This window comes from Thunnus albacares, chromosome 15, assembly GCF_914725855.1.
Source record: "Thunnus albacares chromosome 15, fThuAlb1.1, whole genome shotgun sequence".
In the NCBI taxonomy this organism is placed as follows: domain Eukaryota; kingdom Metazoa; phylum Chordata; class Actinopteri; order Scombriformes; family Scombridae; genus Thunnus; species Thunnus albacares.
In genome coordinates, this window is record NC_058120.1 from 16,773,292 (window position 1) to 16,797,911 (window position 24,620).

The 24,620-nt window shown below is 41.6% G+C and overlaps 1 protein-coding gene across 1 annotated transcript; it reads right to left on the reverse strand.

Annotated features, from left to right (window-relative positions):
* Positions 1-1,851: 1,851 nt before the first annotated feature.
* On the reverse strand, positions 1,852-24,620 carry asap3 (ArfGAP with SH3 domain, ankyrin repeat and PH domain 3). Its single transcript, XM_044375077.1, has 26 exons — positions 24,215-24,620; positions 20,752-20,824; positions 18,229-18,374; positions 16,683-16,757; positions 15,397-15,446; positions 14,633-14,756; positions 13,604-13,689; positions 13,159-13,234; positions 11,887-11,973; positions 11,432-11,541; positions 10,579-10,648; positions 10,368-10,455; positions 9,986-10,034; positions 8,999-9,165; positions 8,671-8,804; positions 8,401-8,492; positions 8,101-8,281; positions 6,994-7,079; positions 6,759-6,874; positions 6,596-6,663; positions 5,527-5,634; positions 5,176-5,395; positions 4,509-4,797; positions 4,139-4,349; positions 3,839-3,970; positions 1,852-3,715 (listed from the first exon to the last, which is right to left on the reverse strand). The coding sequence occupies exons 1-26, from the start codon at positions 24,338-24,340 to the stop codon at positions 3,641-3,643; spliced, it is 3,039 nt and encodes a 1,012-aa protein (XP_044231012.1). The 5' UTR covers positions 24,341-24,620; the 3' UTR covers positions 1,852-3,640.

Sequence of the window (24,620 nt, forward strand, 5' to 3'; positions counted from 1 at the left end):
TCTAAATAGTCTCTCTTTGAGATTCTGTGGGAAACTACTAAAACAAAGTGTTCATCTCTCAGGTGGGATATCTAAATATTACATCCTTTGCAGCTGCACGGGAGATCTAGGAAGCATCAGGTTCACCTTGCAGCACCCCACAGCAGCACAGCAGTTTAGTGCCTGGTCAGCAGAAACCTGCTCTTTGATGTAACACAATGCTTCAGGCCAGGAAGGAGCAAACTGAAAAAGCTACATTTAGCATGCCTTATATTGTATCTGTTCGATCCGTAGTCATATAGTGCAATTCAGTCATTTGCTTGTCTGCCAGAGGCTCTTTGCAGCTGATTATTTGGTTAAATGGAGGTTAGATAACCCTGTGTTCCGACAGAAAGGGCAGCATTACTGGAAATATATCCCACTTCCAAGTGCTCATTATTGCAAGCGAGGATTTGTGAAGTTACATTAAGCTGATGTTTCAGCTGTTGCTCACATAATGAAGGGCATTATCCATGCAGATGGGTTTTAGACAGGCAGATCTGAGTATCTAGGGTATTAGAAAGTTAGAACATTCTCTGTTATATTTTATTTTTAGAGATTACAGATGGTCATGCATACATACTCGACATACTTCCACGCAAAAAAAATGCTAATAACGGACGAAAGCAACACTTCTCCTCCACCCGGAATCCATATAAAACCAGAGATTAGTAAAGGGTTTACTCTGCATTTAATGGATTACTACTATATTCCACAGTGTGTACATTACATTAAATTATATTTGTGTTATAGTGTGTGTGCAGGCATAAACACATAATGGATAAGAGCATTAGTGAATACATTTACTATACAGTATGTGTTGGGGGTAACATTTTACAGAGAGTGCTTTTCACATTGTATACATTCGTACACACAGGCAGGCCGATGAGGTCATATGGGTGTGTGTATGGGCTACTCTGATGGCAGGAGAGAATAGCAGCATCATTATCCTGGCTGTTAGTGAGGTGGACTGTTATGTAAGTGACAGGTTGGAATTTCATCATCGTGGCTCTGGGACACAGGGTCAGGGCTAAGTAACATCCGGATGGAGACAAAATGAGGCTGGAGGGACGAAGAGCTGCAGGGAAAACTGCCAAGAAAGATGAATGGAGAGATAGTTTTAGGGAGGTATAATGGGTATGAGAAAGAAAAAGATGGGAGGACATCAGCAATGACAGGGAGAAGTGCAAATGCAACTGTCAAAATGTAATTATATGGGCACCAATTGTTAACTTCAATACCAGAGCATTTTAATCTTTATTTACTCTGGGTGGTCTGGCTGAGAGTAAAGCTGTTTTTTCAGGAACGCCCTGCTAAAGCTCCCACATTTTGAAATAGTCTTACAGGTCTTACAGTCTTACCTTTCTTTTGAAAGAAGAAAATGAGACAGTCTTACATTTTATTTGTATGTAATTAAAGCTAATAAATGAGTTTGAATCCATGGAATTTGAATTATAATACTTGAATATCCAATGCTAGGCATGCTTGCGTGTACTTTACACACAATTACATTACTTTCATGGCAGTATTTTGAAAAATCCAGCTAAATTTTGATCCATTTTTTGCTGTCCAAAAGTGAGAATTTGTATAAGTGTGCAGAAGGTAGTAATGGCTGCAAAACCCCTGTTACACTGAGTTACATAATACACATTACTAGGAAGTAGGTTTTGTACATGCCCAGTGCCACACTAACTAAATTATTGAAGCAATGTGTGCTTGCATTGAACATAAAACACTCAGTACCTTTGGTCTGTATCAGCTCTCTGGCTTTAAGCCAGCAACAATACGTTTTTTTGGCTCTAATGATGCCAGGTACAGAAAGATATCACCTAATTTACATTTTAAAACTGTATGCTCCTTTATTAGACATGTTAAATTTGTATGTTACATACTCACTAAATGAGCTAATTTGCTATTGATTACATCATTTGACAGATTTTCTACTTACAGTAATTACATCTACTGCCTCATGTTCATCTGATGACACACCTGTCTCGGGCTTTGTTTGCTTATTCGTCAACACTGTAACGAGACATATCAGCAGAAACTGGCAAGCAAACAGACTAGTCTGTGTAAGCTCAGGAATGATTTAAAGGAAGAGAACACCTGCTGCCTGCCCTCCTTTACTCATCACTGTCACATCAGTGTTTGTTTTCAGTTTAATGAGACAGGATCTTTGCTGTATACAGTGAGTGTTTTCACCCTCTGACAGCCATTCAAACTGCTAATAATACAGAAAAAAGAGACATGACATCAAGTTAACAACATCTGGTAACACTATCTGTAATAATACAATCTTTTAAAATGCAGAACAGATGAGAAAGCAGGAGATATATACATCAGTGGAAATTTTTAGACAATTATGTACAACAAATTGTGTGTAATTGCTGTGAAATGTGTTACATTTGGGTATTTGTTACTAGTATAAAAAAGGAGCAGTCATACCCCAACTCCCCTTTCTTCCCTTAAGGTTCCTAAATCCTGGCAGTTACTCTTTGTATACAATAAGTGCAAGTGCGCTTGTGTGTATCTGATGTGACAGACACGTGCCTATAGTAAGTGTGTGTTCACTGAACAAATTACTGCAGTGGGGTGCTGTTACTAACAAGCCCTCTTTCAGTGCCATTTCCTGGTAGAACAGAGAGTCTCTTTTTTTTTTTCCTAACACAATGTCGTTATTCCAGGTTCTCTAGAGACATTTTCCTGGAGCCAGGAGAAACTGGATCCTCCCCTAACCTTGGAGTCAGAGAGTTGTGCCCAGAATCAAGATGGCTGAGCTAAAGTTTCAGATCTGGATCCTGGGCTGCCCAGACGCCTGGCGTTTTTGTAGGAGACAGACTGGCAGGCACAAAGCCACTTTTCAGAGTCCCATGGCAGGCAGTAATAGACACTGGGCTGGTTTGAATCTTGCATCCAAGTCTCAGTATACTGTGAGTTATACGACTAGCCAGTTTCCATTCAGAACAAAAAGCAGCTACATCTTTATACAGCAGCTGGCTTTGCACACATTTACAGTTCTGCCAACTCTTCAGAAGATTTCTTCTGAATGAGTTTAAAGTGCCTCAAAGGGTTTTGCCCTGCAGGTACGTTTTGCCTCTAAGCACAGATCCTACATAAAAAAATCTGCAATACAAATGTGTGATTAATGGTCAAGTTGACATGAGAGCAGTTTCTACCCCAACCACAAATACATTTGTACTTATTAATAGTGATTCAAGGTTTAGACAACTGGAGAAACATGTTGCAGATAGAAAACCAAGGATATATCAACAAGGGAAGTACTGTCCTTGGAGTAAAAGGCTTTATGGAGCTGTCCAAGCCTTCCGCTCCCTTGTTGGTTTCCAGGATGAGAAAATATTAAAGGGTATAAATCCCTAAAACAGTGTCATTTATATCCTCATGTTTCCATGGCTGGTATATCCTCGTGGAAGTATTCTGAATTTGCTCAAAATATCAGTCCAAGTTCGAGTAAATCCAAGTTAGATCCAGGAGAACAGAATGGTTCTCTCCTGTAGATAAAATCTGCTTTGTGATGATGATAATAAGGTTCCAGGAAGCATCCCATGCTGGTTAAGTTCCTCTAGTACGATACCACACAGTACCTTCATATTTCCATGTTTCCTCAGTCTGTCAGTTTGTGTACATAGTTGACAGGAAAGGTCCCACCCCTGGATGGGTCCCCCTCTATGTGACCAACCTGTTAGGATAAAAAACAAATATGAAAAGTTGATTTTATATATTTCACAATGCAAGTGGAATTCACAGTGTGACAGAAAGAGCAATGAACAAGGTACTGTACTGAAATTGTAGTTGCACTTACCCACCAGTGGGAGTCATTAGTGGCTGTGACCACAATGATCTCATCTTTGAAAAAGGCAAGCTGTTCAGAGCTGACGGCTCTGCAGTCTACCAAAGCCTTGACACGCTTCTGATGAGGCCTACTGCCAGAAACCTGGAGGAGACATGTAATATATTTCTCAGTGTGCCACCAGCAAATTTATACTGACTGTGAAATCTCACAAGATTTTCTCTGAATCCCCAGAGAAAAAAAACCCAGTACTCTCAAATTGAAGACATGGAGGACTGAACACAATAGAAAGATGTTTCTGTGTGGTTGTACCATGGCGTTCCTGCGAGGTCGTGGGGCACATGTCACAGCAGGTGAGGATGACGGGGCTGCAGCGGGAGTTGGGGCGAGACCTAGACTATTCCCCACCAGACTGCAGTACAGCTCCTCCTGGCTGCCCACACAACTGGGAGACAATACACCACACTTTCCCTGGCTGCCTCCTCCACTGCTGGTCCGACGGTATGATGTGGTCTTCTCTGAACTGCAAAAGGTTGCAGAAGTCACATGAAAGTACAGTTGTTAATACTGATCAAAACTGGGATGAGCTGGATAAATTCTTTAATCTGTGTGTTAATAAAGCTTGTCTTAAGGATGGTTTTTAACAGAAATGTGTACACAAACCATAGCTGTGCTGACTTACCTGACAGGCCCTATGTGGCTCTGAGAGGATGTTGGCGTGACGCTTTGAGATGCAGAACTAGCACCAGGTTGAACCTCCCAGGTCTGCCTCTGTCCCCTCAGCAGACCTCCCTGTCCGTGGGGAGACCTAGGAGGTCTTCCACCTTGGCCTTGGTTCTCTGTGTTGGGTGAAGGAGGGCTGTGTCTGGCCTGTGTCTGGGGACTGGAGGAGTGGGAGGCCGGGTTAGAGCTGCGTCTTGGATGGGGGTTGCCTTCCTGTGTTGTGACCGAGATCTGGGGGTCTGAGCGACCTGTAGAGGGAAAACAGAAGTGAAAGAGTAGAACAAAAGCAGCACTGTATATTTGTAGTTTTGTTTGAGTCACCCAGTTATTCTAGAACAAGTGTGATACAGAGCTTAGCCTTAAGCTTTAAATCTTTTATTTAAACTGGCACCATACATTTTCTTAACTCGATTTTAATTCCACTTCCTCCAACCTTTTTATGCAAATTGTACCATGAATATATGATACAACACTCACTTAAATACCTGTTGTTAATATCTGATTTCTTTTACTTGCTTTTAATTGCTTTTTTAACTGTTGTTTACAGTTGTGATGAATAAAGGTTTAACTGAGATAAAGGAGGACTGGTAAGGATAGAAGGTTTTAATAATTCAGATCCAGCTTACCTCTTTGTATGGATTTAGCAGGCAGTGGTGGTGGCATTGATGCTCCAGCGGGGGCGCTGTTGGCTGGAGGATTTCTGTAGAGGAAGTCTAGGTTTTCATATGTCTGACAAGGCCTGCTACCGGCATTACCGTTCGCACAATTAGCCACACTCCAGCGGGCGAAAGCTCCACCACCTCCATTTGAGGACAGAGGGGACCGGTTTTTAGGTAATGGGCTCACCTGGAAGAGAGTGGGAGGAAGAGCTCTAGATTGGAAAACCCCTATAATATACTTCTCCAAATTATCTACAGGCTTTTTTGGATGAGAGATAAAGTCAGTAATGAGATAAGCTGGGTGGGTGTGATGTTTACCTTTTCATCCAGGTCATCCTCACTGTCATAGAACTCCTGAGACTGAGTCTCCCACATGAACTCCACGTGGATCTGAGAGTTGAACTTCCCATTCTGGGCCAGCTCCAACTAAAACACACACACACACACACACAAACACTCAGAATACTCTTATCCACACATTACACTTATTCAGTACTACACACATAATAGTCAGGATCAACTATGGTGAAGTAACTGTGTACTTTTTGATGAGCTTCAAACTAACTATCCCCACAGTTTTGCTGGTTTAATTGCAGTTTGCTTGTTTTATTTCTGCTTGTAGGCTGTTCTTGGGTTGCAGTTTTTTGGTTTGAGGCTGAAGGAAGTACAAATATTTTATTGTTTCTTTATTAGCTGGCAGAGCTTTTGAGGTCAACACAATGAGACAATGGAAATTGTATATTATGGTCAACTAAGCAATTTTAGGGAAATCACTTGGGTCACATAAATGTGCCATGGGTTAAGCAGATGACAATTTTTAAATTAGGGGAAGTTTCAAAAAGTGAAAATGAAATCAATTTTCAGAGATGATTAAATGAAAGCACTGGAAGATATAAATGCAGTATTTGGATAAACAGTCACCTCAAGAAAAAATTAAATTAATTTAGTCTATTAGGAAGAGGGTACATTTTAAAACAGCTTACTTGTGTAACCTTTTTCAGTTTCTACACACCAAGACTATAAAACAACACTGTGCACAATAAAACAGGATATTACACAAGACAGGTCGGCTTCAGGAGAGCAGATGGCCGGTAAGAAAATAAAACCAGTTTATAAATGATACACTCTGGGACCTGATGAGAATAGGATTCCTTGCTCTGGGAGTGAGTCCTTAGCCAAGCTTTGCTGCACAGGGAGTTGTTTTAAGGTAATATTTCCAGCTATGGAAGCTGTCCTGCTTTGTTTTTGAATTGACTTTGTGGTGGGTATTTTAATGTTGCAACTTGATTCCTTAGCTGAACTTACTTCCTGGCTGTGTGTGTTCTTTGTATGTATGAATTAAAATGTTTAAAAAGTTGAATTAAAAGAGGGAAAGTGAAGTTCTCACCAGCTCAACACACTGCGTGTGCTGCAGCCTCCTGGCGATGTCGAGAGCTGTCTCTCCTGCTGAGTTCACTAAAGGAAATGTGAAAGAATAAGAAGTTTAACTAATTACTGATTGCAGCGGTTGAAAGAGAAATTGAGTAAATGGTTAAAGGTTAAAAAGGTACCTGTGTGTAGGGCTGCCTTTGCTTTTAGCAGTAACTTTAGAGATTCAGGCTTGTGATGAAGGACACTGTAGTGGAGAGCCGTGTTTCCTTCTGCTGTTCTCTTCTCCAGACAGTTGCTGTAGAATGAACATACAGACAGACGATGTCAAACTTTACTAAAGGAGAACAAGCAACTTCCAACACAAGTCTATCAAATGAGGTATGGATTATACTTGACAACTTGTTAGTGTCTGACCTGTTCTGGCAGAGGAAATCCACTAGCGCAAGAGAGCTTCTTTCTTCTAGACGCACAGCGAGATGGAGAGCTGTCTCTTTGATCCCCTTAAACAGGGATAAAAATAAAGAGTATAAGTAAGGCCAAACTGTTCACCCTCAAGAGATATCCCATCTGTGCAAAACATTGTTGCCTTTAGAATCCATATAGTTTACTGTCAGTCACTGGACTAAAGTGTCTGCATGTTGTATCTAAGCCTAAGGACATGTTACTAGAATACCAGTGTAAGACTACAGTGAAACTTATGTCACAGGTTTCTTGTGCAAAACTCATCTGTATTGTGTGAACATCCCTACAACTTTAACCATTCTTTGTTGAAATGCAAAACAAGAAGAAGAAAGGAAAACAATCAGAAGAAAGGCAGAGTAGTGCACGCATAATTCAATGAGCTTGTCTCACTTGCTCTCAAGAGACGTGAGCTCTGACCTAAAAGCTGCAATAATAAACGAGGGCCGACCAACACAAACAAACACACACACACGTATATATACACACACTCGCACGCTGATGTCGGCTGTATTACGCACACAAGCTGCTTATGCTGAGCAGGAAGTATGTGACAGGAGGGTAGAACGTGATAAAAGATGAGAGGATGAGCTGAGGAGACTTTAAGAGACAGCAGAGGCGGGGGAAACTAAATGAGAGGATAAGGAGAGAGAAAGACTGGATTAGAGGCCAAAGAGATGGGAGGGCCTCCGACTACCCACCCACATGAACCATGCACACAAGAGGGCAATTAACACATACTTCACATACTGTAACTATGCACGCACCTCCTACGTATACAGTATGTCGTGACATTTTTTTAACACTTGGGAGGATTTGTTACTATTTTTTGCCATTTCAGCCATTATTTTTAAGTGATAGGAACAAGTTTGAAGCTTTTTGAAACATCTCGTAAATGCATGTGTCGCTGTTAAACAAGCCAGGTGGACAGCTAATTTGTCACAAAATGAAAGGGGTTTATTACACCTATTCATTCACACTCATACACCCTGACAGGACACGGTTCAGGATGAAATGGCTGTGTGTGAATCTACATGCAGCTGTAAATTACTGTATCTTCACCTGTTCAACAGGTAGAGTGAGCGGTTTCGCCAGGTCTGCTCCCTCAGCGTAGAGCTGCAGAAGAGAAGTGAGGTCTCGACTCCTCACGGTGTCATACAGCCGGCCAGGATCCGCTTCCTCTCTACGCAGGACGTACCGACGCTCAGCGTACTTTGCCACAATGTACTCCTTTCTGGCATTCCTGGTTGTTAAGGAAACATGTTTGAATGAAAAAAAAATACAATAAATATAAAAATCACTTTGTTGTCAAGAAATGTTAATACCTTTTGAACAATGAAATTGATGATTTAAAAGACTCACATGTCACTTTGTGGCAATGGTTTGACAGAGTCATTTGGAAGGCCCGCCTCCATGATGTCATTGAATCGGGTGTTCCCAATACTGACAGCCAACTGTGACACACAAACACAGCCACAAATATGTGATATGAAGACATTTCAATGAAAGGCAGACAGTTACATAAGTTCTGTAATTAGGCAATCCTGACTTTTAAGAATCCACCAACCCTGTGTGTCTGTTTTTGTGTGTGTTTGTGTGTGTACAGTGTGTTTGTATGTGTGCATTTAGTACCAATAGTTCAGAGGTGCTCAGTAAGTCCAAAGTGAGGGACTGGATCCTGGAGTAGTGGACACCCAGCTCTCTGTGGATCCCTGAGCACTCTATACAAGTCAGGATGCCAAGATTTGTTGACAGCCATGTTGGATCTAAGATAAACAAAGCAAAAAAAAAAGTCAACAGACTGTTAGAAACACATACCTCTCAAAAAAACACAGTTTAAATTGATAAATGTTGTCATGAATCAATTCATACTAATAAAGAAATATATTACAGGTTAGAAAATGTTCATCTTGTGATATATTTCCATATTTTATTCTAAAATAATCATCAATTGGCTGACCTGGAGCTCCGCAGTCAGCGCACGCCTCATTGCCCGGCATGTGTCGCAGCTCAGCGATGATGGCTCGGGAAAGTTCCTGGAGCCCGCTGTCCTGGAGGTGGAGCTGATCTCCTCCTAAGGCTGTGTTCAGGGCCTCCTCCTTACTGTTCTGCAGTACCGACACCCAGCTGAAGAGGAAGCACACATACATAAAAGTTATTTGTTTTCCAAATTTTCACATTTGGTAATGGTTTTTTTGGAGGGGGGAAGCCACAGAAAAGTTGTGGCACCTGGGGAAACCAGGGGATCGATCATTTTGGTTTTTCCCTTTGCAGATCAAAAGTAGTCCACCATGTGGTTTCCATGTGTTTTTTTGCTCAGTTGTGTAGTCATAATTCATCATCATTCTCACTTTCTCAGCTTCATGTGTTTTCACCACCGAGACTCATACTGAAGCTCATGTCTTTCATTTCTGAAGCCCCGGTACTTTTCCGGACAAACTATTTCCAGTTCCATCTGTCCCTAAACTCACACAGCACATCACATCAAAGAATCAGCCAGGAGGCCCACACACAAGGGAAGGGCACGGGACAGAAAAACCCCACATGCACTCCCCTCCATCCCCACATCACAACACAAAAAGTTCTCTTGCTTGCTGTCTGTGGCTAGAGAGAAGTCCCACCCAGCACCAGCTGGACCAGGGGTCTCCTAGAGGACAACTTTTTCTTCTAGCATCTTTCGGTTTTTCTCCCCTTCTGTCCATTGTCAACCCTGCTTGTTCATCACTGCACACATCATCCGATCATATACTCCTCCCTTTTACTTAACAATCTTAGTCTTTCTACTTAATTACCAGTGTTGCAACCCCTCTCTTCTTTCTGAATGCAGTCTTAGCTGTTCCTAACTGATTGTTATGCAGCTGCATTTCTTTCTTACACAGTGTGAAAATATAAGAGATAAGGAAGTAAATAAAGCTGATGTGCAACCTACAGTAGTTTCAATGCTTACATCATACATTCTTGCTCGTCTTCTGCCTGAAAATGGTATGTCCGATTATCTGTGGAGAAAGAGAAATAGTCATGAGATACTGTTGCTGGATCTTGAAAAATTAAATAAACAGGGGAGAGTTGAAATAACTGTAGCATGACTAGTGATGGTATGAAACAAGCATGAAGCAAAATAATCGCCTCTGTCTCACGTCACAACAGTTTCAATTAATCATGAGGAATTTTTGGCTTTCATCTCAAAGTGAAATGTGTCTGATCCCAATTTCTATTAATGTGAGCACCAAATAGGCACACAGCTGCACTGCAGATGACTCTTCAGGAATCTTTTAATGATGATAAGTTGAGGGTAAAGTGTAAGGGTCAAAAGTTAGGAATGAACCTACGAGTGACCAGGTCAAAGGTCCTCCTGTCCTCTGGGTCTGGCCGCACCTGACAGGTCAGGAGGTTCAATTTGGCCGGCGGTCGATTGATCTGAAGACAAACACACACGCTCATGTCAGCATGTATTGAAGAATCTTGGCAAAATTCACTTGACAAATGCACTTTGATCTCATCTATCGTCTTGAGAGGACAGTGTCAGTAATTAGTCCTCACCGTACTGTGGGAGATAGTCAGGCAGCCAAATTTGACTCCACATTTCCTCTTCTGCCACACCTTTCTGATCCTGCAGGATAAAAATATAGATTTCAACCACATTATTACTACTTATAAAACTATGCTGACCTTGATCATTTCTTTGCAGTACAATAAGTGATGTACCTTTGGTTTCAGTAATGGTACTACACACTGTGCTGGCCCAGCTTATTCACAGTGCTCCATTCTTGTTTTCATTATCTTGACTGAATCAAGTAAAATGGCTGTTCTGCTTCGTGTCACTGGCCTCAGGGAAGTTTACTCTCCTCCTGTCTCCCATTCGCCCTACTGAACCACATCCCCTCTCCTTATCACACTGTAATCTAGATCAATGTGTGTGTGTGTGTGTGTGTGTATGTGTGTGTGTATGTGTGTGCATGACGCAAAAGTTGGATCCGCTCCGTAAGCCAGTCTGCCAATAAGTTCCACAGGAGGGGCCCCTGCTTGAATCTTCATCTCACAATAATGAAGACCAGCTGGGGTAGATAAAGTTTGAGTTCCCCTGCCCTGCTCTCTTCATGCCTTACTTGCTCAATCTTCAACCAGCTCTAAAAGCTGCTGTCTTCAATAATAGTAATGAGCAGTGTTCATCACTTTGAAAATGTTGCAATTTATTTAAATATGAACAACTAAGCCCATCAAGTTCTGTTCATTTTGATGTTAAAATGCATGTTGTTCTGACAACTATTAAGCAGCATGAAAAGTACACATTTAAATACTGTTTTACTCTATGTATTTTAAGTTTTGCTACTATTTTGTGTTATAACTGCTTGTAACATGACACCTGAACACTGTAACTAATGCTTTTACATACCCATCACTCTTCTTGAGCAGGAAGCCAGATTTTTCTGTCCCGTACTTCTTGTTGCCCTGTGGTTGGTGGATACTATACCCGTTGCCAGAGTTCTTCCTGTTCAGGTACTCCTGGGATACAGACAGAGATTTAGGTCTTCACTTCAAAGGTTTGAAGCCAGGCCTCATTCTCTGCAGACTACTCCGCAGATGATGAGGATTTAAAGCAAAGACAAAAGTAATCTGATGGTATCAAATAGCACTTAAAGCAAATATCCTAGACTTTTTAGGGCAACACAGGTTTTGTCTCCATTTTCTTGCAGTATAACTGAGGAACTTCGGGTACTTTTACAGTACCAGTCGATAGTTTCAACACAACTTCCCATTCATTTGAATGAGAAAGTGTGTCCAAACTTGTGACTGGTAATGTATACAGTATATACAAAGGTTATAATGGTGCATTACGACTATGAGTACCTCTTTCCCCTCCACTTGCAGAAGCAATCTAAGAGAATCCCTCAACTGAGTGAGTTGTTTCACTTCCTCGTCCTGGTCCAGGCGCACCTACAACACACACACACACACACACACACACACACACACACACACACACACACACACACACACACACACACACACACACACACACACACACACACACACACACACACACACACACACACCATAAAAATCTGTTTATTCAGTAATAAAACATAATTCGTTGGAAGAACAGAATGTTTTTGTTTTCTCTCATGTTTATTATATCATATGCACTCTTTTCTTGGTTTGTTTCCTAGAATTGGGTGTGGAATGACAATACTTCAGAGCTTTGTGTAGTGGTCTAAGTAATGCAGAACAGAGCTCAGAACTGGGGTGTGTAGTCCTAGGAGGTTGTGCTTTTTTGTATTAAAATACATCAGTTAAACTGAAATATTTCAGCATTTTTCATGGGAACCATAACACAGATATTGCCTCCATTCTTGAGGCTGAGGTCTGGCATGTCTGAGCAAGTATCTGGTCTGCCCATGCAGAACCAGAAAAACCTCTAACGTTCCCAACATCACAGTTAACAGCCTGTTTCCAGTGCTCTATCCAGAAAGGAAAAAGGCAAAATCTGTGCAGACTGGAAACCAGTCTGAGTGGTTGGAGAAAGAGGTGTGCACTAGGGAAAAAATGAAAATGAGAGATCCTTTCAGTTTCATCTTTTGGACATAGGGGAGGCATTTATGGGAAAAGACTCCAATAACAGTCTCTGCCTGTGGGTTCAGTTGGGGAGGGGGTGAGGGTTGTTCCAGAGAGGGAGAGAAGCTTAGGTTTTGGTTGTTGTTAAAAAAGGAACATTGAAATAGTGCTATACGAGGCACTAAAACGCCATGTGATTTACAGCCAAAGCTTTACTGTAAGTGCCTTCTTGGACAAAGTTTTACCTATTGTTGTGACTGAGCAAAGAGTGACAAATAAGGAAAACTGTGGTAAAATGTGTGTGGGTGGATTGATAACATCAATATGTACATGCATGTGTGCGTCTGTTTTGAGAAAACAACAGGCTGAGTCAATCACGACAACAGCAGCAAGAACAAACCCTTGAACCCCTTGATCTCCTTATCATGACAAATACTCCACTGAATTAATTAAAAAGCTGGATAATAACATTACCATTTCAAGACATAAAATGACTTACATTTAGCCCTATAAACAATGACTGCATCTAATACAAGCAGACAAACCAGCAGCAGTTTCCGTGTTTACCGTGTGAACAGAGGCAGCAAGCTTCTCGATGAAGGGAGCGAGATTCTCTGCAGCTTTTAAGCCATCCTGAAAGAAACTGAGATGAGAAAAAAGAACAAATGCTGAGTCATGATGGTACTTCAGTCCAAACATCCTCGTTTGCACCAAGCAAAACATCACATGCTGAAGCTGTATAAGCAGCTCTGCTACCACATAAAACCTTTGGTATGATTAAAATTGGTAAATGGTTAACAATGGTAATAATAGTTTGCAAAAGGAAGTAAAAACCAAAGAACCTCAACTATTATACAAAGTCCATTGCTAAAACCATGAGGTACAATCAAATCCATATGCTTTTTAGGCCAGGGAGAAGTCAAAACTGCATATACGACTGTTTTTCCTTGTTCTGATTTCACACCCTTGGCAACAAGCCAAAAAATGTAAGGTGATGTTGGCTGAGACTAACCTGAGCTGGGCCTGGAAATATTTGATGAGGCTCTGGAGAAGATCAGGGCCCTGACGCACCTTCAGCTCCTGGATCTTCAAAAGATACTGAAAGCATAAACACAGAGGGTTAAAAACATCAAACTACACATCTTTAATATCCTGATTTGAGCGTGTTTTGTAGTATGTGGCTGTTTGCTTTCTAGGACACTCTTCCACATTGTTTCAAAGGTCATGTGCCTTATTTCAACACTCTAGCCAGTCAATGAACCTTGTAGAAGGAAACTGGAAAGAGCAATCATTCAAAAAATTTGAATATGAACACACATAGTGGTCGCCTTATTGTGAATAATTTCTATCCTATGAGGTTTTGAGTTATGTGGAAGGAATGACTGCATTGTCTTTGCTCCATAAAACCCAAGTCTCTATCCATCTGTCTTTGTGTAGCTGAAGCATGGAGAAGTGTTTTTGCTCTGTGTATATTTGTGTGCGTGTATGTGTGTGTGTGTCTCTGAGTGTTTGTGTGTATGCAGGGGGTGAGAATAAGACAGAAAGACGGAGGGGTGGAGCAGTTTACAAGTGGAAATTCCATTTTCCCTGCTTCTCCTCTTCATCTCAACAGCTGGTCTCAGTCAGGATTAGACCCTTTTTCTCAGGGTTTTCTCCAACTGTATGTGAATTAGTTACTCAGCTGAGATTACGCCACCTGTGTGTATAACAGCACTGCCGGTGCATTTCACAAGAAATTCATCTTTCAGGTGTGGGTCATAAAACAGTTTCATCCTCCTTTGAACTGCACTTTCTAACGTATATGACCCAGCTCTGCTATAACCCTGCAAGACTCAGCCAATTGGTTTGAATTTCTGAAACATGTTTTTTCATTAAAGTAACTCCTGGGCAGACACAAAAGGGATCAACCCCGACCATCCAGTCGACCATGGATGGAATATGGAATCTACAAGGCAGACCACCCGTGTGAACTAAATCAAGCCCACCTCAGGTATGTGAAAGGTGTCTGGGTCTGGTATTTTGACTGGCACAAATCCCCCACCTCACACATTTGCAGCTGAAAGGTCCGTCTCTCTCTCTCCATGTCCTCCCCTCCATCTGATCCCTCTGTCCTGATCAGCCCCAGCTGCCTGGTCTTCTCCTTCCTCTCCTTCTCCAGCTTCCCTCTAATGGGGGATGGAAAGAGGGAAAGACAGAAAGAGAGAGAGAAAAAAAAGGATGAAGGACTTTTTCAACCATACATATGCGTTCATTTTTACAAAGTGAATCAGATTTTTTAACTTGTAACTCTCGCTGTAATGATTAACTATTTGAGCATTTTAAGTGAGTGTTGCTCGGTTTCTTCCTGCCACAAACTTTTTTCCCCACTAACTCATTCACAATGTTTATACAGCAGGAGTGTGGAAGGAAGTTGGATAAAAGAAATAAAATATGGCAGAGCTGAAATCTCCTTGCAACATTATAAAACACATTAAACCACTGTCAGAATGAGATCAACTGATGTGTGCAAAGTGCAAGCACCTCAGTTTTATTTCATAGCGATGTAATAGAGTATGGCCATGGGGAATGAACTATTATCCTATTAACCGCTGCTGTTACACTAACTTCTGTGACCCAGTAAGACTAGCAAGAGCTGTAAATGTGTGGTGCGATTCTCCTAAAGCAATCACATCTGTTTCAGGATTTTCATCTCTCATGAAAGCAATTGAGGTTTGTAAATGAAGAGCTGGATTATAGTAACACACTATAAAGCCATGTGACTGGAGGGGGTGATGCACAAATAAGTGTAACAATATGGTTAATTACATTTTTATATCATACTCCTTCCAACTCTTCTCCATCTGTTTCTTAAGCTCCTGTTGAGAAAAGAAAAGGAGAGAAAACAGGAGAAGAGAAGAGATCATGATTAATAAAATAGCATCAAAAAGGTTAATAGTCATCAAACAGTCAGTTGAAGTAGTATTTTACTAGTATTTTTCCTTAGGTAATAGGTATTAACTGGGACCAGACAGTTATTGCAGAGTAACATGATTACTCACATCATGCTAACTAGTCTGCTATCTGGTCAAACAGGATTTCAGAGGCAGTTACAGCAATGTTCACCTGTCGAATCAGCTGTTTTAAAAGACAGGGCAGTGACAGGAGCTTACAGAAGCATTAGTCTGTTATTACTCACTGGTCTGTTGCCATGACAAATCAAAAGGCCAAATACTGGGCACGGCTGATCTGCTCGGTATCGGACTGTCGCTCAGTCTTATTCATTAATCTGCATAAACAGCCTCATCTTATCCAATATCCTAGTGGGCTCAAATGTGTCTACAACACAGACAGAAAACATTATCTGCTTAAAGAGGAAATCCGCCCTGAAACTGATTTTACGTTGTGATATTTCAATCATTTTGGACATTAAAGTCAACATCTACAAACACAGACATCCGTCTTCCTCGGCTGCAAATCACAGCATCCTGAGTATGTGATATCATCAGATGGCCCTGTCTGAAAGTGAATTAGTGCCTGAATTTTTGTGTGTATTATTACATCTGAATTGTGTTTATTTAAATGTGGGGCTTTGGAAAAAGTATACCAGTAGATTTAGCATGGGTGCTGCATTAAATGTTCCTTTATATATGTTATAGCTTGACAAAACCTTGATATTATATCATATTATAATAAAAGATCAGAAATGGTTATGTTGTCATAATTCTGGGATATACCGTACCTCATCCCACAGGCTAAATTACAGATAGTTTGCTGAAATTATGGGGCTATAGCAGAACAATGGCTGCTTGGATGTCACATCCATATTACTAAGAATCATTGCTCAAGATGTACTTGTGTGTAAATACTGGTGTACTTCTGCCAAAAAGGCGCAAAGTCGGTTTCTTTACTGTTCAAGTTCACAAATTAAAACTGAACTATAGAATTATAGAAACTGGACAATACAGAAATAACTTGAAAGTGGATTTGATGTACTGTAGTCTCTCAGTCCTAAAACAAGACACTGAAAACAAGTCATCATCATATGTACAGCAGTTAATCCAACAAAAGGTTTTAAAAGTATTTGATGAATATGTACTGAAAACTAGACTCACTAATCTGCTGTCCCGGAGCTCTGACTTCAGAACATTTTCCAATGGAAAGGCCATGATGTTGTTGAGGTTTTGCACCTGAAGTATGTAAAAGGAATACAGAGAGTTAAAAACACCCCACATAACATTACAGACGGCCCTCATCTCCTGTAATACAAACATACTCATATGTTTTACACTCTTATCTCCCTATGGACTTACATTTCTGGGAATGAGTGTGCATAACCATAAAAACATGGTGATTCAGTCATTTTGAACTGGTGAGTCATCAAGTCAAGAAAACACTGGACAATAATTAATAATACAAAGTAAGGTTTTTGGATCCAAGTGGGAGCATGATGCAATGGTTTTTATAACTGTTTTGTGCACAGTAAAGTGGAAGTTGAGATTAATTTGAGGTTTGGATAGAGATCAGATGATGTGGGGAGAATGAATCACAAAACAAGCAGCATAACTCCAATAGGTTTTGCTTTACAGTAATACATAATTATCATTTAATTCCCCCAAGGAAATACATAACAACTTTAATTAGGCATGCAACATGGCTCATAAATTATGGCCCCATATGCCTTAGTTGACCATTGTCCCTGCAGTCTTTCCATGGATCCTGGTAGATGACAAAGCTGCGTCCTGCTCTTGATATAAATAATGTACAACTACTTCCGTGAGCTGGCTGCTGAGCTGACCTTGATATATTGACACAAAGGCCTGGAGACTTGTTTTAGTTGGCATCCATAAAGCTTGGTTAACTAATATATAATACATGGACACTGGGACATGCCTACTCCCAAAGTGTCAACATGTCCAGAGGACACAAATCAATGCAAACATGCCTGTATTAACACACAGACAATGGGGCATGCACACAGTCAAACATACACAAACACACACACACACACACACTTTCGTTGATTTTGCAGTTCAGCTCTTTAAATCACACTACTGTTAGCCTTTTGGACCCACCTCCTCTTCACATCTGTAAGGCCTGTAGTCCCCTGTGCCTTTGATTGACACATTGGAGGGAGGGAGTATGAGACGAGACGGTGTGTGTGTTGACTCACACATGGAGGTCTGGGATGAATTATCATCGCCATAGAAACTATCAGTGGGAGGGTTCCGGAGTGCCCCGGCTTTTGGAGTCAAAAGGCGTGAGCACGCAGCTGTTGAAAACTCCCTCCCTCCGTGCATTCATGCACGCACGCGGCTGCACACACACTTCTCGCACTGCCCCAATAAACAAACACACGCCCGACATCCTATTCAGGCATATTTGGTTGTTTGCCACCTGCTGCTGTTTGGCATGAACATTATCTAAATTTAGTTGATTTATTTCTTACTTCTCAGAAATTTTGGGGGTTTTGGAGAAACGTTAAGAGACCAGCTTCTCTTTCCTCTTTTTGTTTTGTCTTTTATTTCCATCTAGTCTCTCTTGTGTCTCACAAGGTTGTGTGTGTGTGGTGAACTTTATAGTTAAGACAGCTAATTTGAGAAAACCTTTCTCCTTTCCCTTTCCTATCCCCTTTGTCTCCAAACTCTTCTCTTTTCTCACCAGATTTTTGAAGAGGGCAGTGACCTCTCTAGTGAAAACAGCCAGGTTGAGGAAGCCTGTGGAGACTTCGTTGTTGTCTTGGGTCAGGTGGCTATTCCCCATGTTCTCCAGTACCTCAAGATACTGCTCCTTGATCTCCGCATGGTCTGAAAAACAACACACATGCACACAGAGTCAATGGAGACACAGTCAGTAAAAAGTGACTTCAGTTAGATGTGCAGAAAATCAGAAAAAGGGCAGACTGACTTGCCTCATTGCAGTGCGTGTATTTAACAAGACACGCATGTGGGATAAATTAGTACTGGTTTCCACCCATCCTGGTGCAAGAGAGAGGCAAATATATAGAGACTCATGTTTCTCTAAGACTTTTCCAAGGGTCATGACCTTAGTGGACTCTCAGTCTGCTTAATTTCTGTGGAAAGGCTGACGGAAAGAGTCTGAACTCCAACTGGCACCAGATTGGTTTACACTGTGTTAACACATTGTGCCAACAAAAATGGGCACAACTACATAAAATGTCATATGGAAATGTCTCAAGCGACTTTCGGAAACCAAAACATGAAGGTTAAGACAGAATATTTTGTTAGTCGTTGTGGTCCAAGAATTTAAAGGAACATATGGACCAAACATCAGCAGAAGTGCCCATAGCAGACTAAACAGACACAAGCGAGTTCATCTTTTCTGTGCCAGTTTCCACTCTTAAAAGACAAACACAGAATGGTGAACTGACCGTAGCCGAGAGAAAGAATCGCACTAACTGGCTGAGAAGCGAAAGTGGAACATTTTGTATGACAGCGAAATTGTGAATTTAAGGAAAGAATGTAGACGAACTGCAGGATGGAAGAGAGAGAGTAATTGAAAAAAGAAATGAAGTGGCGAGCAGGAACACTGAGTCCCTGCGGCTGCATGGTCCTTAAAATAAAGTATAATACTGCAACAAACAACATACACGCATCTATCAAACAACAAACAGCTGAGTCACAGAGGAGCTCAGAGGATGATTTTACAGCTGACCTTTAACTACCAGATGCCAGCAGAGCAACTCAACTCTTTCACTCCTCTGCCAGAACACACACAGACTCACAGCACAAGCCACAGCATCTTGGCAGAAAAGTGGTGCTTAGCGGTTTATGGGAATAGAGGACGAAAGTAGAGAATATCTCACTATGTATGTGCGTGTGTGTTTTTGCATGTGTGACATAGTAACGGGCCATCAGACCTGTGCGAGGAAGGAGGGGGAGTATGTCTGTGTCTGTATGTGTGGTGAGTCAGACTGTAGATCCGTGATTAACACAGAGACTGATTAAGGAGTTCAACAACATAATGAGCGAAGGGGAGGGGCTCCCATCGTCACATTACTGGAACTATCCCACATGATTCTACTTAGATACAGAGGAAGAAAAAGGGAAGGAGAAGGAATAATCATAGAGCACTTCTTTCCAACTACTATACTCCTGCTGACCATATCTGGTTGCTTAATTCTGGGCAGCTGGCTCTCTGACTCATTTTTGACTCAAAACTATGAGTTGAAGCCTCGAAATGGGAAGCAGGCTTGTAAGTGAGTTCAGAAAAACAACTTCAGGATATGTTATGCAGTGCCTCTGTTTCTCCCGCGCATTTTTGAGGTGAACACTCACATCTTATGCATGTTCACATCTGGGAGATCGATGGCAGGATTTGGTGATGTAGACCGACATGACACACAGTCACAAAACATTTACTAAGTGAAACCACAGCTCTGTCATGTCGCTGTGAGCACCTCGTTGTTGCCGAAACCGCACATACCATTTACCTTAATACAGACACACCACACAAAACCATCCGCGCTGTATTAATGTAAACACAATCACCCATCTACCCACGCACCCTGGTCCCATAACAAGGGGCCTCACTCATAAACATCACGGCCCACAACCAGCTTGATGATGTCATCTGAACCAGGCTTGAGCAATTAATTATGCGGCGGCTCCCCTACAGGCTGAACAGCTCATCCTGCCATAACAGAGGCTGACCTTTATTTAAAAAATTGGCTGCCGAGTTTACAAGCTTCATTTCTTCACTTCTTATCAGTTATCAAAGGTTGTAATGTAGTAATGTGTTACGCATGAAAGTTTAACCGCGGAGATAATAGCTTGACAAAACAATCCCAACTATAGGTCACTCGATTTACTAGCTTTTCCTTGAACTTTGTCCTATATCACATGGTTCATCCATTGACAAAAACTCTCATGTCAAACTTCTTTTTAAGGTCAACAATGAACTTTGATGCTTAACTTACAGTCAACACAGAAGAGAAACCCTACTGCGTTGGATGAAACCGTAACATCTACGGAACTTGCATGTCAACATATCCGTCTCCATGACAAATGAGCAAACTCCATCCACTCAGGAAACCGTGTGATGAAGTTAAAAGCTCCAGAAAAGGCTAATAACTGGACCTTGAGTCGGGACTGTTTTGTTAATCTAGTAATGTATTGTGTGCATGAGACTATAGACTATGGTCTGCTACATAATGAAACTTACTAAGTCCAGAAGTATGGATAGCTTTGATCATCTTCTTCATTTTCTGTAGAGTTGTGTGGTCCATCTCCAGAGACTGCAAAAAAACAGTGGGACAAAAATCAAGAAAGTTTAAAAAACATGATTGAATTTGAAATGAATCAACTCTTGGTATCAGGGAATATATACTTTTATAATGCACACCTTCCCGCTCGCTTGGGTGAGAAAGTGTGTCCAAACTTTTGACTGGTGCTGTATATTTTCTGGTCATCCAATTGAGAAACCATTTACAAATAAAATAATCTGATGGGAGTGCCCATCGTCAATATTCCAGTCAATTAAGGGTTAAAGGTTAAGCAAAGTACACAAATCCTGTAAATCCAATATTGCCATACAACCGTCCGGTTCCTTGACTTGCAACACTGTCTGGAATGGCGTTATACACCCAGAGATAATAAGGAGTGATGAGTATGGAAGTAGTTAGAGACTTATGCTTATGGCTGAGCTTCATTTTCTCACGGTGTGTGACTAAGGTGAACAGGTGAGTCAGCACTTGCTAGCAACACAATCACTTGCACCATCACGTACAACTCAGAATGATGCTGTCTGACTGTCACTTTTCAGGTTCAAACAACACTTTCTTACATTGACACCAGACTTAGAGCAGGAAGAAAGCCTGGGAAGGAAGGAAGCCACATAAACATGACACACGATGGAGACAAGATGCAGACAGTCAATTGGCTTCATTGTATTTGTATAATCAATGTCTTCTGAACCAACAAGGTCTGAAACTACATCTTGTTTTTTTCTCCTCACACAGGCCACTTGTTTCACCGAGCTAGACATGTGGCACCCACCTACGTCAGGAACAGCCACCAGAAATAGTTTTAATGAGCCAGTAATCTTGACTTAACAGAGACTCTGCCTTGTTAGATGGTGTTGTTTACACACACCAATCCTTCCTGGTCAAGTCCACTCCCTAAGTGTTAGTTCCCAAATTAAAAGGTGGTGTGAGTGTTGTGTAACTCTGCAGACAATGAATGGGAAAGTGATTTAATGGAGACTGGAGATGGGAGTTGCTGGCCACCGCCGCCGCCTCTGCTGTTGCTGCTGCTGCTGCTGCTGTAGTTTCCTCTGCTTGGTAAGTTGGAAACACAGTGGAAACAAACTGGTGCAGGCCAACAAAACAAGTTGCGTTTTGTGAAATCAATCTCAGCACACAGACGCACAGACAGGCTGACAAATCCACCCGTCAGTCGAGACACAAACTGTCAAACAAGCAGACACGTAAACACAGGAACACATTCCCATTCTGGGAAAAGGTAATGAGCTCCACCTGAAAGTCTGCTGAGAAACTACAGTGTCTTTTTGTGCCTGCATGTGTGGCTGTGTACACCTGCTGTCAGGGCATGTGTGCAACTACTGGCAGCAGAGTTTAATATTTCATGACGAGCTGATATGTGATCCTTATTTACCACATTAACCAGGCATGATGACACACTGAACTGCATGAAAACCTACAGCATACCATGTCAACATGTTCACCATTTAGAAAACTTAACATCTGTTTCTAAAAAAAAATATTGGGAGTGACATGAAACCCATTATAGCTTATAGCTATAGAAAATGAAACCATTCCTTATCCCTGCCTTTCTCCCTTTATCGTTGTCTCTAATCAGGAGTAACAAGCAACCGAGTGTGTGTATGGTTAAATGGTGTGTCTGTCTCCCCGCCTGCCACCATTAACCACAATCATGCCCACACATTACCCCAGCTATTAATCAAGCTTGTCCCTGCTGAGCAGACCAAACATAATAACTATATATCTATCTATCTATACAGGGATTTACATTTGTGTGCGCGTCTGTCTGTCTGTGTGCACATGTGTAGGATTCCAGCGTGTCCCTCCCCAGAGCAGCTATTCCAGCTATGTATTTTCCAGTGTGTCATGGCCATAAATAAGGACATTAGCCCAAGATAAATACATCAGACAGCTGCCTAAGACTAGTCTCTTTATAAAACCTGGACACTACTCCATTTATGCTCAGCAGCCACGGTTTCTGGCCTGAAAAGTCCAAAGACTGAAGACCTTTTATGTCTGATATGCTTTATTGAACTCCCTGCATTAGGTGGTGAAGTATCAATTGGATCCCATCATTTAATAGCATTAGGATACCCGAACTATGAACATATATAAATTAATTATTGCTGTAGAGCAACCACTGCATCAGAAACTGTATAATTTTTCCCACATGATGAATATCTCATTTATCTCAATATCTAAATTTGTAACTGCAAAACCATGATGATTCAAACTAATGTGAGCTGGAACTGAATGCAGAAAATCCATCTTGAGCTACGGTGGAAGAGTGAACCATAATGTTTTGTCACAAGGAAGACGGACAAGGAAGGATCGCCTTGTGTGCACACTTGGATTATTTGTTTTATGGCAGAGTTCATTGCAGACTCCCTGTGTTTCCTCCTTTGCCCGAGAAGCTTTGGGAGAACAGATTTCAAACAAACCTAAAAGCGAAATACACACAGAGTGAGAGAAAAAGACCTTCAACAGGCCTTGAGCCAAAGTGCCAGTTCAAACAGACAAAATGCATAAACCGGCCCTCATGGGCATGCTTGCAAACACTGTGCATGCACAGTTCCTCACAAACACAATATCTTTTTTTTTCTGTCAAAGGGCTACATTTCTTCGTGGCATGTGCGTGTTATGTGTGTTTCCCATCTGATTTCCACGAGATGGAAAACAAGGCCAAGTAAACTTCTCTGCATGCAACATTACCTCATGTAACCTTTTTTTCTTTTCAGCCGGACCAGGCCAGCCTGAATCACAATGCATGCTAACATCCAGCCTTTCCTGAAGGCAGTACAAGTGCAGCAGCAACCACCACACACACACACAAATTGATAAGCAGTGCTAAAGCCAATAACCACTTTTGTGTGTCAGAGTTTATGAAAATGGTGCAAACACACTTATGAACCATCAACCTGTACCTGAATCTTAATCCCCTGACCTAACAGCAAGTAAAAGCATCCTGGTCACCCCTCAAAATCATCACACCCACAGACATGTGCATGTTGCCCGAACACACTGTAAGTTTGTGCTGAAAAAAAAAAACCTTGCACCTGCATTTTTGTACATCTACCCCTTTGGAATTTGCTAGTTTTGGATAGCAACTGTGGGAATTCAATTACTGTGTTGTAAAAGCAGGGCCACAGCTGTGCTCACCTGGAAACTATGCTTAACAAGAAAAGGAAGGAAAAAACTTGTAAAATGTTTCATCTTTACTCTGCCTGCCCTGCTGTAGAGACTCTGCCAACGCTGTCAACTAAAAGTAGGCTTGGTGAGTGTAAATCACTTATCATTCAGTCTGAGCTACGTGCATATGTTTGGCAATATGAACAGGTAAACAGACAAAAGGTGAGTGTGTCTCTCTGTACAGCCCCGTCCACCTCTCTTCTCTCTTTCTCTCACCTCCTCCACGACTGAAACGGTGTTCCGACAGTCGCTCATTTTGGACTGAAAACTTGACGTCCCTGGCGAAGACAAATCCTCGTTTGTCAGGACCACAAAGTCCGAAATGCTTATTCGCTCCGGCATGTTTGGAACGAAAACGGGTCCGACAGTCACTGAGGAGAAAAGTAAGCAAAAGTTTCACGCGCGCATTTAATTCCCATTTGAAGGAAAGGTCGCAGTCATCCCCTCCTCCTCTGTGTGGAAACTGCAAAGAAACTGTATTCCCCAGAGTGTTTCGGTTCCTAAAAAACAGTGTCTTCGAGATGGGAAGTTGTCTAAAACCTGACCTGGGCTCTGACCGAGTTTAGACTCGACTCTGCGAATGTGTGCGCGTGGAGGTGCGCCAGCGCGCTATTGTGCGCCC

What these genes read in the sequence shown, in the direction of transcription:
- asap3 (XM_044375077.1), bottom strand. Translation starts at nt 24,340, where the DNA reads ATGCCGGAGCGAATAAGCATTTCGGACTTTGTGGTCCTGACAAACGAG. An exon ending in TGACTATCTCCCACAGTACG is followed by an intron (nt 10,456 to 10,578) that starts GTGAGGACTAAT and finishes GTTTGTCTTCAG; the next exon opens with ATCAATCGACCGCCGGCCAA. An exon ending in TGAGCACCTCTGAACTATTG is followed by an intron (nt 8,493 to 8,670) that starts GTACTAAATGCA and finishes TGTGTGTCACAG; the next exon opens with TTGGCTGTCAGTATTGGGAA.